General features: G+C 42.2%; 1 protein-coding gene across 8 annotated transcripts in view; it reads right to left on the bottom strand.

Moving 5' to 3' along the window:
* Positions 1-17,195, bottom strand: part of LOC120898254 (filamin-A) — a 56,990-nt gene extending 39,795 nt beyond the window's left edge. For 3 of the 8 annotated variants that reach the window (XM_040303827.1, XM_040303823.1, XM_040303828.1), the window contains exons 1-2: positions 13,882-14,367; positions 7,248-7,617 (exon numbers count right to left, since the gene is read on the bottom strand). In XM_040303827.1, coding sequence (XP_040159761.1) covers positions 7,248-7,617; positions 13,882-13,899 — 388 coding nt within the window. In that variant the 5' untranslated portion in view covers positions 13,900-14,367. The other 5 variants (XM_040303820.1, XM_040303822.1, XM_040303825.1 and 2 more) reach the window with 5 other exon arrangements.
* Between the last annotated feature and the right edge of the window lie 226 nt (positions 17,196-17,421).

Below are 17,421 nucleotides of genomic sequence, written 5' to 3'. Positions count from 1 at the left end.
TCCATTCTCATGGAGATTCCCGGAATAATTTCGCTCCGGAGTCAACACCGGAATCAGCTCCGGAGCCAACTCCGGAGTCGGCTCCGGAATCGGCTCCGAAATCGGCTCCAGAATCTTCTTCGGAATTGGCTCCGGAATCGGCTCCGGAATCGGCTCCGGAATCAACTCCGGAATCAGCTCCGGAATCGGTTCCGAAATCGGCTCCGGAATCGGCTCCGGAATCGACTCCGGAATCGGAATCGATTCCAGCATAGGAATCGGCTCCGGAATTGAATCCGAACACGGAATCGGAATCGGGTAGGTCCGATTCCGAGCTCCCACTACTAATCAAGACTGCAGTCTTGATAGAGACTGACACCATGATGGGGTAAAATCGACACCTTGTTGGATGATTTCGACACATTGGTCATAACTTTTAAAATAACAAACTCAGATGGCCAGTTTGACGGTGGTATTTCATTGAAGTTCAACAAAGTATTTCGTACCAATTTTTAGAAAAATTAACACAAAACAGTATTGAAATATGCGAAAGAAATAACTTCATTTCAACTTCAAGCAAGAACAAAAAAATCGTTACAAATAGCATGGGATCCATATAGTAGAAGCTGCGGAGATAGGATCTGGTTTACGGAACGAATGGTTAAGATACCTTTAAAAAAAAACCTTGTTGCCAGTATCTTCCAGCAATCTTCTTTTTTTTAATAAAGTCGATAGGGTATTTAATTATATTTTTATCTGGCAACTCGAAAGCCAAAAGTCGAACATCGGTCAATGTGATTCCATACCGACTATTTTTTCTTCAGTTAAGCCTAAACCGGCCTAAAGTAAGCCTAACATACGGTCGAAGCCATAACAATATTAATTTTAATAGGCTTAAACCATATAGTAAGTACATATTTTGAGTCCGAGTGTGACAAACGTTCTATGAGAGAATGATAGCTAAATTTCAAAATTATAAACTCCTTGGTTTGTTGACATCGCGAGTTTTAAATCTTTTAAGGTATTTTTAATTGAGTATTTTCTCAGCTTGATCATTACCGTCGTACATAATTACGGGACATTTGTAGTAAATATAGGCACTTTCAAATTACGATATAAAAAATAAGTTAACATGCTACAAATAAGCATTACACTACTACAAAGTGTGTCGATTTTACCCCCATTGGCCACACAAGTTTTGGTGACATTTTGTACTATATAGTTTAATATAAAAATTACGCACTTTGATACAGAACTAATCAATAGTGTTTATAAAACAATACTATTAACACGAAAACTATAATTTTGTTGAAAAAAACGCCACAATTCCTTAAGTCCCAGAATTAAAAATTTACATCGGCTGTCAGCAAGAAAAAACAATTGTGTTTATTTTGTTGTTTTTGGACAATTGACAGATTTCTGATAAGGGAAATGTGACTCAAATATGCGAAACAGTTAGTATAATTAATATGTTCTAATTGTTTTTCTTCAAAATGTTCTATAAATACTAAAACAGCAAGGTGTTGATCTTACCCACAGTGTCGAACCAACCCATACTTCCCCAACTCTGTTGTCTGGGCATATATTTTTCGCATATCGCATATATTTTTTCCCTATTCCGTTTTTTCCCTATTACGAGATTCACAAAACGGGCGCTCAAAACGGCGCCTACTCTTGCAGTCGATGCTGGGCCGGCTGGCAATGGCAATCGCTAAACTTAAAACAGTCTACCCGTACGTGCATAAACGCACACATCATCCTCTCGTATCGGCAGCTGCAAACTTCATCGCGAATTCCACAGACAGCCTGAGCGGTTTGGCTTACTCTTCTGTATCGCCGTTCTGCCGAATGCAATCATGGGTAATGTGGCTGTTGGCGAGAGGCTCCCCAGCAGAAAAAAAGCCCAACTCCTCTTATGGGGTGTTTACGGACGTGGTGGAAGGGAGCAAACTGGAATCAGCCTACGAGGGCACGTGATGTAGAAGCACACTGGGCACACGAATACACGCACGCGGATGGACACAGAGGCAGAGAGCATAAAAGGCACCGAATTTCCTTGGAAGCTTGCTTTGCCTATATTTAGCATTTGAGTCATCAAGTCAGGGTTGTTTCTTGCGCCTGCTATGGCCACTGGTAGACAAACTGGACGTTGTCAGTAGCAACAGAAGGGCGAATAATGCAATGTAAAAAAACAAAAAAACCAAAACTACCCACAATACGTTCCGCTTGCCATGCACTGGTTATTATGCGTATGTGCGTATCCAGCAACATGATCATGGGGCTACCACAGTCCGCCTGTTTTTTACTTGCATACTTACACTCTGGCCCATTTGAAGCCACATAGCCCCATAAACAATCGTAATCGCACAGTAAGCCTACTCCAACACACCGTGGTCGTTGTGGTTGGTGCGATCGAAAGGGAAAGTGATCGAGATGGGCTCGGTTTGGGGTGGAGAAGCCTCTGAACGAGTTACATTTGTGTGCGTTTTTGGAACGGCGAGTTTCAATATTTTAAATTCATTATCAAAACATTACATTATAATTAAATTATCGAAAAATTGAAACATAATTGCACTGCTGGTTTGCACCCTATGGGCTGCAAACTCGAAGCCAAATTGGATCTTTTTATATCCATAGATCAACCGATAACAAAATAGTTAATTTTACAACCCATATGGTGAAAACATGTTTCTCATGAACCGTGCATTGAACACCTTTACCACGGGATCCCAAATCAATCCACTAAAGTCTAGAAAAGACGTCAGTTAAAATAAAAGTTCTACAAAATAATGTTATTCTTTGGGCTGGGAAATTACAAAATGCATGTTACGCAATATTCTCTATTTTGTCGAGGCAATAGAATACATCGTAAATAAATTTGATAAGACATTCCCACACCAGCAGAACAATCAGTTAGAGCTGCTAGAGCTAACGGGTGTGAACTCATCACAAGAGGGAAGCTTAAAAGAGTTGTTCAGTGAATGTTATTCAGAGGCTCACACCGAAAACCCCTCATCCTTCATCGGACATCCATGATTGGACGTGTCCGGGATGTACGTTTACGGTCTGCTGCACCGCTCTCCGATGGTATGCTTTCACACACTTACGCCATCGCCATAGGAGTGTTTCGCTTCGGCTGGCGTGCTTCCCGCGATACACGGGTGGTGCTGATGTTGCTTGCCCACTTTACCGGCTCATCTTCAATGTTGCAAAAAGGATGCAAATTTGCCACGTAAGTTTCCTGCATTTATCGCGTCGTCGTCTTCGTCGGGCTCCCCCATATTTCTGGCGCATCAGATTTCAGGCACGTCGTTCGTACGTGATCAGAGCTGGGGGAAAATCTCACTGATTGCGTCATCGGGCGCCGGCAAACGGTTCAAGATCAAGTGTGGCTGAGCGCCGGCTCGTGCTAAGCACAAGATAGAAGCAACAGCCTCTCAAGTGCCACGAGCAGAGCTTGAAGAACCGAAGCATACCGCAGTAGTAAGCGTCACATGCCGGCATTCATCACCTCGTCCCGCTCGCGCGATGCTCTAGCTAAGAACCTGTTTCAGCGCATGGGTTTCGCCTCGATCGTCGATCGTGTCTGCATCCAAATATGAACGAAATGTATATACATACACCGATCCCACTCCCGCGTTGGCGCTGGCGACTAGACCATAAGCGGCAAGGCCAACACAAAACGATGGTTGCCGTTGTCGATCGGGTGCGCGCGCGAGAATCCCAAAAAAGCAAAGAAGCTTTATTTTATTGGGTTAGGTTGTCCATATTATATTCAGCACCCCGGCACGTTTCGGTCGGGTTTCCCGTCATTTCTCGTTTGTTTGGGTGAGATCAATTCAATGGAAATAAGTGCAAGGTAGTTGAGACGATGATGAGGGTAGAGGCGGGCCGTAGCATCGGAGAATGTTGCGCATAAATTTCACGCATATGCCCACCGACGAATGGGGCTGTTGCCGGTTTTCATGACAGTTTTTGAACCAAATCTAGGAAAGTTGGGCGACCGAGTTTTATTTTTCGATATGCGCGCCGCTCGGGAATGGAACGGGTGTTGGCCTGTAACATTGTTGCTGAGTAGTTGCTGAGCAATGTCATCGACAAGTCCTCAAAAATAAAACCAAAACTGTTGCACTCATGCAGAGCAATTTTTACTCTACTCGCATTTCGAGGGAATGAATCAATCGATCAATTTCGTGCGGGTTTACTTCAGGCTCGAGGTTGATAATGATTGATTGTCAATCAATAATTTTCGAACACACATACTCATCATTGGTTTGCTTGGGGTTTGTGCAAATCACTCAGCATGTGTTTATGGCTGTGTTTGGATGCAAAATGGGGCAAAAGTGTAAAAAGTTAAAAACAAAAACCACCATGATCACATCCTGCCCCTAGATTGGAACTCGATTACGTCATGCAGACGAAGCCACAGCGCGTTTCATTTGCTGCATTCGATTAAATGCCAACGCGTGACGCCATCAACCGCAACAACTGTTCTGATGACCCACCGCGCTAAAAAGTACGCTAAGTGACCTAATGTCTGTTTCGTCCGAGCGAATCGCGACGTCTCGCATTATCGCAGTTGAGTGTGAATGTTTGCATGCGTTACTGCCGACTGTAACACGGTGTCGGTCAAATTCGGTCACACACAGCCCCCGACATGCTCGAGGAGTTCGTTAATCTTTTTTAAAAGCTTGTATGTATGCTGAACCAATCTGAGTGTGTATGTCACTGTCTGGCAAATAAATAACACGATCGAAACGTGTCTCCACACCCAGCGAGTCTAAGCACTTGCACTGGGTGGCGGTCGGTGAAGGACAGTAAAAGTGCATTTTTGTGTGCAGAATGCATCAGACGCCGCCGCACCCGGCAATGGCAACAAAAAAGCAGCTGTTCAAATAAATAATAATCTTTGTGGTGATCGGCGTGGAGTTACATGCAAGTCTAGCTATTGATTATTTGGGGTGTGATTTGCGAGTAGTGTTCACTGACGATCGGTGACTGATAAGATACTGTTGATATATGACCCAAAGGAAATAACGTTAAATAAATAATTGCAGACTTGTTGGTTGAGGACAAATAGTAGTTTAAAAAATACAACTGAAAGGAAAGGCACGAAAGTAGCACGGGTATAAAATGAACACAAAGAGTTCCATGAAGTAGAAGCGTCATCATTTACATATTAAATGATTCGAAACAGCTCCTTCATGAATTGCCATGACTCCTACCCCTAGTAGATAATCGAGTGAAGTGAACAAAACTTTTCAAGGACTAGTAAAACCTAAACTAAACAACCGGTAATATATGGGACGTTGTTAAAAGGTGGATCGTAAATTAGAAATAACTAAACCCCCGGCCCACTGAAACGGGTTGTATTTCTGCGACAAACTACATTTACACCACTATCAGCAAAGATCAACTTTTGACTCATCTCTGACAGATACAGCCAGACTTGCCATTTGAGACTGGGTTGAATATGACGATGAATTGCATTCCAACAAGTTGGAAGCATTCGACCGACTTTTCCCTAATTGCAACGAAGCCACAGATACGCAGGCAGATCCAGTGTCAGTCAATGAGCCGAACAACCGGTTGTCAAAGGTGTGCAAATATTTCGCTCTTCTTCTTCTTCGACAGGGAGGTTATTGTTATTCTTCAGCTTTGATTGAATTCCGTGCCGCATCTTGCGTTGCGGGGCTTTCTCTGCTCAGGTGTGACCCGGGACGGACGGATGCGTTGGTAACGCGGGAGGACATATTTACGACGCCACTGTTCCAAAGTCGGCCGCAATCACCGTATATGTGAGTGTCCGCAAAGTGCTTAGTTGCGCTCGATTCGGCACCTAGTGAAGCGATAAAACGCACAACTAATTAACCGAGCGATTTGTAAAACAACTTGCCACCGTCACGCCATCTTCGCCACAAGTCGCGCGTGTGTGGTTTTGGTAAGACAATTCCATAAACGCTAAAGCCAAAACGATCGCTTGCTTACTTGCTGCTGTGCGCTTGCTCTCCTTCCCGTACATATTGCACCATATCGTACGGCGTATCGCACCACATATTGCATTCCGAATGCGAGAGAGTGCACATTCAGCCCGTACCTACTACTACACACACTAAGTTCGTTGTCGCCGAATCGTTGAAGTCTAACGTTAACGAAAAACGTTTGACGCAGCGTCGTGTGCTCGCGTGCTTTAAAAATAAACTACGCAAAGTGCACACACAGCTAACAAAGAGGTATCCAGAGTTTGGGACGAACGGGCAAAAGAACACAAAACGCCATAAAAACACTGACGGAAAGAAAAGCTTGCAAAACGCTTCCTCTCTATCGCTGTTTCCAAAAACTTGTGAATTGCCATTCCGTTCCTCGTTCATTTTTTTGTCGTTTCGCTAAACTGCCATGCCCCTGACGGATGTTGGGGTTGCGTGCCAACGAAAAAAAAAAACAACTTGTTTGTAGCACCAACTTGGGTGAATCGCTGTGCTCTGCCACTGCTATATAGTGTGTTGCCTCGAAACGAAGCCTTTGGGATCACCCTTACTTAGCCTTGCCATGGTAACTTCCTACTCGCCTTCATAATGGCAAAGCGAGAGAAATCACCCGTTTGCATGGCATTGTATGTCGCATGGCCACTTCGGGATGACGTTCTTCTTTATGCCAAGCTTATTTTGTTCTTCGTTATCTCATCTTCGCATTCTCACGCTGCCATCTTTACGGCAGAATCGTTTGGTTTCGTTCGACCGGACCGATCCGACCACTCAATAATGAAATTTCAGTCCAAGTTCGGGAGAGTGGCGAAGGCACGTGGAAGATGCGCACAAACAGGTTAGACCGACTGCAGGCACAGTTTGCAAAATGAAGCGATGCTTCCCTTCGTGGCCAGTTTCATCCAAATTGAGTGGCCACAACTACTGGCTCGTCAAAAATGAAACAACACGCACCCGAAAAAACAGACGCATCGAGCATAACAATGTCGAGTGGGGTTCGTTTTATTGCAATGTTTGGTAAAGCTTTGGTGTGCTTCTCTGCCCCATAGCAGCTGCTCGTATGTATGCGAGTGGCAGTGAAGCTTTGGTCAATTGTAAAATGAACAAATTTTCATCCTCAAATTTTTAAACGCTGGGAAGATGAAGCGAATACATGTGTTTGTAAACGATGTAGTGGGAGTACTTATTAACAAAAGTGGGACTAAATAATTCGCAACGTGTGATGTTTGACAACTCTTTACATTGGTAACAATTTGAAATTAATTCCTTTCGACTGGTACTTACCGATGTTGACAATTTTGATACCCTCAACTTCGAGGAACTTGAGCGCGACGGACACATTCTCCAGCTTCTGGCTGCGGAAGGTTGGTCGCTTGTTGTGTTTGCTCATGCGCTTCTGTGACAGGACCTCGATGAGCGCGATCAGCCTCAGCCCGTCGGAGAGATCGCTCTCGAGATTGGCAATTGTCTGGTTGATGATCTTCAGGTGCTCATTGGCCCAGCGCGTGAACGTGTTTTGCTGTATTCGCTTCCACTGCGCGTCCTCGGCCAAATCTCGCTCCGCCTCCATCTCCGCCTCTTCGTCCGCGTCCGGGTCGTCGTAGTCGCGGGGCTGCTGCTGCTGCTGCAGTTCCTGGTAGTACTGCGGGGCGCCCTGTCCGGCGGCCAATGTTTTTTTTTTGGAACGTAGCCAAATATATCAGCCAGCAAGTCGCAACGTCGCAACATGATAACAACAATCGCCGAGCAGTGAAAAGAGAAGGTAAGAGTGAAACAGAAACATAACTATTACAGCTCTGGTTCGTATGTTGAGGCAAAAGAGAAAAGAGAAGAAAAGCTGCACTGCGGGGAACATAAATGCATACAATACATATAGGTATTAAAGGGGTTGGGGGGGACATGTAAGGATGTGCATGGGCGGTGTTTTTATATGATCCTGTATGTTGGACGGCGTCGGTTGTTCGAGTCGTACGCGAAGGGGATAGTAATTTATAGTCTGCTTTTAGGCAAGCTTTTGGGTAAGCCAGGTTATTGCAATGTAGATAAACAGTTTGTGAATATTGTTCGAGTCTCTTTTAGGGTAATAAACTGTGCAGGGAAAGCGGTTCCTATATAATAAAAAAGTATGTAATACCTCGAAAGCCTGAATTCCTCAATCATGACACAAAATTATGATATAAGTACTTAAATTACTCATGCAAAAAGAGATTCTTTTTATATCTCGCATACGTCCAGGTTGGCGGATTCAAGGAATACATCAATGACGAGTTCAAGCGAATGACTCAACACAGGTGCAAGAGGTTCACACAGGTATGGGGACTATACGGCAGAGTATGTTGATTCACTAAATCCATTCAAAATCAGCCCACGAATGCATGTTGATTCACACAAAATATTCATAGAAATTAATGAGTCAAAGGACGAAGAGATCCACGTTTTCATTTGGACTTTTTTCGAGTTTATTGTAACGATCAGTAAAGCCACCTCCAATGAATAATCGGGCCTATATGGGCCTATTTATAAATAATTGTTTTTTTTTTGTTGGGTGAGGGGTGGGGGTACTGGGCGTGCTATCAGTTTGATTGGGGTTTATCGTCTCAACTTTTGCACCGTTTAAACGACTGCCCTCTTACTGGTGGGGTTTGAGTGGTTGGAAGTATTTGTATTTGTGTTGAATTCATTGAAGCGATGCATATTTTTGCGATAAACAAAAAAGACCAATCACTTCACGAGCTCTTGAGGCTCAACTGCTGTCTTTGTTCTGTGTATGCTGCTCTTTGTCTGTCGTCGACTTTCATGGGAAGTGTTCCCATGGTATTTTGAGTATAATTTATTTGGTTCCAGAATTCCTGACGCTTTAAAGGGAGGCATAAGGCCAAGCCCGGTCGGGTGGTGGTGTGGTTCCGCATTTAAACAACGAAAAATTGGCGTCGAAGCAAAAACACCGATCACCGTGAGCCCGAATGGTGAGAGAGCTAGAGTTGTGATCTAGCCCCACAATTTGGCGTTAGGCTAGAGCACAAAAACGCTAATTAAACCACCACCCCGAAACCACAGCAACTGCCCGTTCTGTGCTGAAGCCACCGTGGCAGAAGCGAATACACAATGTCGAATGTGGTACGCCTTCTTTCACCCTCACAGACACACACACAAACTCTGTAAGCCCATCGGTCTTCTTCCCAAAGCTCACACAGATTCCGGGCACCTTTTCTTTACCGCTTCATTCTAGGGGTGCGTACGTGTGAGGGAATATACATTTTTATTGTCCTCCCCATCAGCCTTTTGAGATCATCCGGCTCTCTCTCAGCGGATGAAAACAGAATCCAAGACCGGACAGAACCAACTGTGACCGGTCTGGGCGCTGCCAGTGTATGTGAGCCCACCACACACGGTAAGCCCGCGGAGCACCGCGAGAAAAAGAGAGAACAGAACCGAACCACACGCGGCCAGTTCTTTATCTTTCACTTTCTCGAACCTTTTTACATCGATCCCATTCCGTGGCATTAAACTTCCTATGCGCGAGATCCAACCGTGCTGCTACACCATCCAGAGCCACATACGCGTACTGTTGCACATCACTGAAATAAATTCACCCCCCTTGTGCTCTCGTCACGGCAATCGTCACGTTCTTCTATTGCACTACCGGCAAACACTGCGGTGTTATTTTATCTCACATTTGTGCACATTTTCATTGGCAGTGTTGCTGTTTGTACTGACAAAATCTGTATGTACTTTTGCTGAGGGCTTGATGATGATGGCTAAACATGTCTCTGTGCCACTGCTAGATTCCTTGGTGAACCGGCAAGTGGTGTGTGGTTGTTTACCTTTTAGACAGCTGTCGCCACGCGGGTTGTTATTGTTTTCGGTGGCAGATAAAAGAAGCGATTCGCCTACTTCTGCGCACTGCTAGAGATACTCTTCCCCACCACCACACACCACACACAAACGCACCAGCGAGAGACGAACAGCACTAGTAGCAATCACTACCCAATCGAGCAATATTGATTGGACAACAATGACCAAGATTGAGCCACAAACGCACAAAGCACAAACACAGAAAGAAACGCTCGCGGGCTCGGAATGCGGGCGTACGTCTAGGCAAGTGCGTCGATTCGCGCTGCGCGGTTCGTTTTGAATGAAGAAGAGAGAGCAAAGAGAGCATGGCAGAGCCTGCCAGCAGGCTGCAAGATAGCGTCACACAATGGGCAATGGTCGTACTGTTGGTGGGTTAAAAAATCAAATTTACTCGACTTAACATGATGCTACTACTTAAGACCTAATCTCTGTAAACATTTACTAATCAAATGGAAACAAAGTTCGAAATTGGGCTGTTTTCACACAAGTTCATTTGTTAAAATACAAAGTTTTACATGTTAACTACATAGTTAACAGCCTCTCAGTATGTGAATAAATTGATCGCATTTGTAGAAATATTTTATTTTAATAATTCAATATTTTCTGTAAAAATCTCATTTCAAATTACCATGACCATTGCAAAAGCAATAACGCGACATTTATAACCATCATAAAAACAGAATAAATTCTGTTTATTGCAGAGTTTGCATCAATTTTTTTTTATGTAGACTTGAGGACAGTCCTGAGGAACAGCTGCACATGCTAACACATGCACGTCATGGGCTCATTTTCGTAGTAATGGATTCTTCCATAAGCGGAACTGGTTATTATGTATAACGTACAGCAATTGATTGTTGCACAAGTTATGCATCATATTTTGAACAATAATTATCATGCATAATATTGATAGCAACCTGTACATGAATTGATTTACAAAAAATGATATGAGCCATGCCAGCTATGACTATTCATCAGATGGATCTTTTTTTTTATTCGACTAGATCTATACAATTCAAACACAAATTGACTTAACTTCCAAATTATTGATCGCTGTAAATTTATTTGAACGATTTTATGTCCTACATTTGTTTCCACTGTGTTAAGTGTAGAAATGCTTTAGTAGGTGATACACTCGATCGTGGTCGTACAATTTCGTATTGCCTTTTCATTACACTCTTTGTTAAATATTTATATATTCTTTTATATTTCTATCAAATTATCAACAATTTGTTTGTGTATTTTTCAACCACAGGCTAGTGCCGATACAACATAGCCGAAAGAAAAAAAGATTTTAAACAGAAATTAGATTAATTTAAATTAGAGTAAGCATGGACAATCATGACCATAATGAAACCACTGTGTTGTAATCACCACCTGCTAGACACAGTGTGGAAATAAAAGTAAATCTGGTCAAAAATTGTATATGATATTGTTGCTGCGAGTCGTAAACAAAGCGATTAAACATTTTTTGACTCCTATGAGAAAGTAATTTCTATATCGTTACGCGACTTGTTCGGGAGCTATCAGATATGATTTTCGATTTTTTTTACTATTTAGTTTTATAAAAGGACCCATATTGATTTAATCATTTAGCTCTGAAGTATAATTTTCTTTATATTTGATATTTCATCATGTAATATTATGGCTTTGAAGTAATTTAATGTGATGTGTTTAATATGAACAGGTCCAGCGGTACAGTTATAAAACCGCACGACTTAACAACATGCATATCGTTTGTTCAATCCAAGTATGGACCACGCCTGCCATACATAGGATTGATCATTCTGCTATGGGTTTTCAATAAGTCACTTATAGCCGAGCTCCCTAGTGGTACAGGTAGGCATTGCGCCAGATTAGAAGAAGGAGAAGACATAATTTAAAGCCAAATACAGCACTTATCATACGTACTCTAACCATGTATTTCGTGGAGTAATTTTTGGGAACCTTTATGAAAACTATACCTCAATGAGCGAACCAACAGCATCCAAAATGAGCTACTGAATATTTAAAAAATCATCTATTAAAAAATGCGAAATCTTGTTCCTCCACAATGATGTTCAGAAAAATTGATTAAGATTTTAAACCAATCCATTTTGATAGAATTTTGAGAAATCTAGAAATAGAATTTAGAATATTTGAACCATAATTTTTTTTCTGAGTGTTTTGTAGTAAATTAATAAGTTTATAGATACTAAACTAAAAAAATATTTGTGATCGAATAGTTCAACATTGGCTTATTTTATGATTTTAAATAGATTTTAGATTTTTGATAGATTTTAAATTTTAGAAAGATTTAGTTCTAAAATTTAAAATCTATCTATCTATATAATCTGAATTAATAAAAACGATTAATCAGGGCCTAGGATTGCGGCGTCATAAACGTTACGAGAAAGAGTGTTCAACCAAACAAACTGAAACTGAAACTTCAACTGAAAATGGCAAACTTCAATCGTCGTATTTACTTCATATGATCGTATGATGTGCAACAGGCTTGTTGTTTGTCCGAGAAACAGTACAACCTGTTATTCTTTCGAACACCTACGCCTGTCCTTTGCTGTCAGGTCATATAGGATGGTTTTCAAAGCTAAACGCGTTTTCAAATTGAAGATGCTCTTTCCGCTACCATCAACCAGAACGCAGATGGTGGTCAATATTTTTCCGACTAAACATTTCGCGCATTACTCACGACGATCATGGTTCAACGGAAAGCGAACAGACAGTGGTTCGCAGAAGCGTGTTTTGGTTCTGTATAACATACTACGAGCAGCTGATTCACATCCTGCAAATATGTTTAGATCGGCAAAGATTGAAGAAAGAATATACACCCGGCAGGGAAGCAGATAGTGGTGCAAAATTTGCATATGTTAGGCAGCGAAATTTCGATGATTTCCTGAGTGAATAGGCAACCCTACTGTTTGTGTTTTCTGCTTGATGAAAGCCATCCGGAAACAGATGAGTTCCGGGTAAACAATCAACGTAATTTAGTATGGCAAAACTAATGGATTACTTACAATTTCTCCAATGCTGTGGCACATTAGTTTAATCGTATTTCGTGTTTTCAGCTTTGATGTATTATATGTACATTTTAAGGATGTCATAGCTTGAATTCGCTATCAAACAAGCATGATGTGATATCTAAACAAACTGTTTCTATTTAGGTTGGCAATTTGCAGTAATTAGATTGTGGAAGATAAAATATGAACGATTCAGAAGATCTTTTCCTTAATACAGATGAGACAATTTGCCTAGTGTAGCACACCAACCAATTATTGTACACTATGTTGTACTGTACCGTAATTTCAATTATTTATAAAACGTAGATGAACATTGCTTCATATTCTATTGATTTATTTTGTTAATACTTTTTCGAATTTTAAAATACTAATGACGATATTGTGACCGAATGTCATCCAAACGAATGGATTTGTAATGGAAGTCGGAAGGATAACCGTTATGAATTGTGCAACATAACATAAGGTTTACCATTTAAATGGTATATTTTGATTAAAATATTATGTAACAGCGTCCAATAAAGTGCAATAATTGGATTAAGGATTTTCAAAATAGAATTTCCGTCATTGTATTCATCCTTATTTCCTTATCCATTGTTTCAGCATAAAATATAATATAAATACTATTTATTAAACAGAAATTATACCACACATATCATGCAAAATTTGATTTTATTCATCTTAGACATTGCACATGTATATGTGACATTCACTGTTCCCTTAAGTGTGCAATTATTAGCTAATTATTCTATGCTTTGTATGTATATTCTGCTATGATTTAAACGCACAGCAAAAAGTAATGATAACTTATTGTTTGTGCATAAAATATTCATCACCATGTAAATTGAACATTCTCTCTTTCGAGACTTTATGATTTATGTGAATTGAACACACTGTACCGAAATAGTAATATGTGAAAATTAATACCATGTTCATAAGTATGCGTCTGTGCCCTTGCCTCCTTTTTAGGAAAACCAAGTAGTGTATTACCCAAGCGAAGCCTTTCACTAACAACAGGGGAGGGGAGGGGGGAGAGGAATATCGGAAAATACCTGTACTTGAATATCCATTTTATCGGAGTAAATGGTACGTTTGCCGCTAATCGGAGTGGTGTAGAGTGACTGTAGTAGAGGGAAGTCGGGTAGTGGTGATGGTGATAGTATTCCACGTTCTACTCTGCTCTGAGGATCGCTTCACTGCTGTAGCTAGCTGCTGTGTGATGAGATGTGCGTTGTGGGTGTCTCCCCCAAAGAGTGTTATATGTGGTGGGTCAGTGGTTTACTTTCACGTCCTGCTGCGTGCACTCGCTAGACTCTGTGCTCTACACTAAACATTACACTAATTACACTGTTGTTTTGTATGAGTCACGCCACAGCAAGGTCGTTTGCTGGCACGTGTTTTCACGGTGGTAGAAGGGAGGCGTATGATGCAGAACCCGAAAATAGTCGTGTTATTCTTTTGTTTACATGAAAGTCTCTGCAGGATGCGCTCTATTCACAATTAATCACACGGTTGGATAAAAATAAACAGCAATCAACCTGAGGAAGATAAACGAAACGACATACAGATACTACACATGGCACACATGTCACGTTTTGTTTCACACATCCATTATTGGGTCTGCCGCGTAGAAATGGTACATAGACGTTTAACACAAGGAAAGGTTTTAGCACGACCTGTTACATAGTAGTATAGTCTCTGGTTTTTCCTGCACCCACGCGAATGTGTCTGTGTAGCTTGATCTGTTCCGGAACATTCCCGTACTCGCTACCGTGTTAATAACCGCCCTAGAAGACCGGAGTCGGTATATTTAGTCAGTGAAACGGTTCGCGAAACTGTTTGATGCTGTTAGAAACGCTCTCACACGTACACATAGCACATTTTGATTACGCACATCACCAACAAGGAGCACCAGGAAGTGGATGTGAAAAGTTTCAGGGGAAGGAAGGAGGATGAAAGGTTGCAGAAGGATAATTTACAACCTTTCCTTTGTACCGTGCTGAGGGAGTGGTTCTGCGTTAGGCGGTGAAGTGTTCTGGATAACACTGTGCACTGATCTTCAGCTGCTCGTCAAACAATCGTCAAGTCATTTACCAGATCGTTTCCTTAATTGAGCGCGTAGAGCACTGTGTGCCGTAAGTATCACAAATGTAGCACACTTGAAGACACTTTTTGTTCTTCCTATCTGCTTCTGCTAGCACCACAACAAGCTACGCACTACACACTCCCCTAAGTCAGGTGAATGAAAGTGGACGCGATTCACTGTAACACAAAACCGGCAGCCGACTACGATCGACACTACACTCCCATTTCCATTACCGCCAGCGAAAGTGCAGGGGTGAGACACGATGGTCCAATGTCTGTGACGGCGCAAGGTTTAAAAATAACTCAACCACTCAACTCATCCGCACTGCTTCTGCTACTACTTCCTACTGGTTGATCTCGCGCCGGTGAAAAACGGATATGCACTTCCCAAAATGGTGAATGAATCATAAGAAAAACAATTTATTAAATATAATTTATGCAACCCAAACCACTTCAATCTGATATAAATTAAAAGTTTGATTAACGATGAACCCTCCCTTGTAACAGATCAATAGAGTAGATACAATCACATCAACACATCCGCAGACACAGCTGTGCCGTTCGACTGACGACTGCGCCATCACACCATGAAACAGGTGAGCCACAGTGCAAACTGCATCCGATGGCAAGAAAAGGTGCATTGCACGGCCTACGGAAGCGCTTCTATTTTCGGCAAACGGTTGTTGTGCAGCCAGAACAAATACGTTCGAAGTGTTTTTGTTTTTCCCTTTTCTTTTTCTCACTTTAATTCGTTCACAAGTGTCACTGGCGGTCGTTAGCTTTCGCTGCCTCGGTAGACATTGTTTATATAGCTGTTAGGATTTTTTTTTCGCCATGTTGTGGGACATTCGGAAGAAGTGCCTGGGTGTCTGTTGCACATGGGAGACTGTTTATTTCCGGCTTGACTTTTAATGACACTGCAGCTTCTTCAAATTAGTATAATGCTTTTGCGCATCATTCAATTGCATATTACAATTGTAAAACTTTAAAAATCATTAAAGTACACTGTTGAGCTATTTATAAGACAGTGTTCTTTCACGATCTAAATGATTCATTTGACTGGTAGCGATATTGCTCCAAGGATTTAAATTTTCCCTCCATGCTTCGTTTCATCGATCATAACTTGTTCGCTAGTTTATTACTGGCCAATCGGTGGTGGGAACGTACCGTTGCCAAACGGCAGCTGCCTGCTAACGGGCGTCGAATGCCAGAAAATATGTCAATGCTAAGCGTTTTTCGGGTGCCAAATTGGATCAACCTTCCCTGCCGAACGATGGGCGAACTAACGTCTGTCAGAGTCTAGTGTCTTGGATTCTGCCTCTGCCCTCAGCTGTCGACCAGTAAGCACCTCGGCTTCCTTCTTCTCTCCTGCACAATGCCGTAGTGTTCAGAAGATGAACAGTTCTCCCAGTTTCACCTAAACATCTCCCATTTTTGCCCTTGTTTTCCGTGCTCAGATTGTCGTAGATGTGCGCTTGACAGTGGTGCTCACGCTCACGCAAATGGCAGAACGGGAAAACAAACAAACTCGAGCAGGGACGGTTTACGGAGCGATCGTACACAGACATTTTAACGAACGAGCAGGCATGTGTGCGTGTGGCAGTTGCACTTGTGTTGAATACTCTGTTTCACCGCCGTTTTCCACCGACATTTTCCCGTGCGGAAATTTGAAGCAGGGCAACGCGTACGCGTATGGTAGGACGCGAATAGAAACTGAGATCTTCGCGATCGCTAGCTGCGTGGAAAAACGATTTTCACACTGCACGCTGTGATTCACGTTGTCGTATGCCCGGCCTCAGCTCGGCCTTGTAACTGACCAGTTGGATGTGGGGTTTTGGCGACGACACCGTGTTCGTACGGTAAATGGAAAATGTTTGGTTCTAATGAACTCTGGGAGTGATAAGGTAACCCTTTTTGTTAGGCTGTGGATTGTTCGTTTCGTAAATTTTCTCTGCTTTCATAACACTTGCGTCATCTGTCTCTTGATGCGATGCACGTTTTCAGGTGTGCTGTGTATTTCCGGTGCGCCATCGAATCACATCACACACGCACTACGGGTATCATTTTCCCATACACAATATTATCCTTCAAATCACTTTACTTTCACACGGATTACGCCCATTAATTGTTTTTGGATTTGTTCTGCTACGATTAGCGCACTATTACGATTAGTCCACCTGGGTAGAAGAAACGATGCGCTGCGCATTGAAAAATGACCGTTCTGCACGGTATTGTACTAAAGATCTTGAGCGCGTGCTTACCGATCGAACCGACAACGTTAACTACGATCTGCTGCATCGGTGGTGGATAGTACCTGTAACGTTTCTTCCCTGCCGGCTAGTAAGCGGTCTTGGGTTGTACGTTCGCACAGTGATCGTAGTTCGGTTTGGTCAAAATTTGTGTTTTGATCAGTCTCGAACAAATTAGACAATTCGGCAAAGTTTTAGTTTTCCCATGAGTATTTTTTCCTTTTTTTATTGTGATGGTATAATAAGTATTACGCATTG

The sequence above is a fragment of the Anopheles arabiensis genome, chromosome 2 (genome assembly GCF_016920715.1).
Source record: "Anopheles arabiensis isolate DONGOLA chromosome 2, AaraD3, whole genome shotgun sequence".
NCBI lineage: Eukaryota > Metazoa > Arthropoda > Insecta > Diptera > Culicidae > Anopheles > Anopheles arabiensis.
Note: the sequence above shows the minus strand (reverse complement) of the source record. Positions and strands in the feature narration are given on the sequence as shown.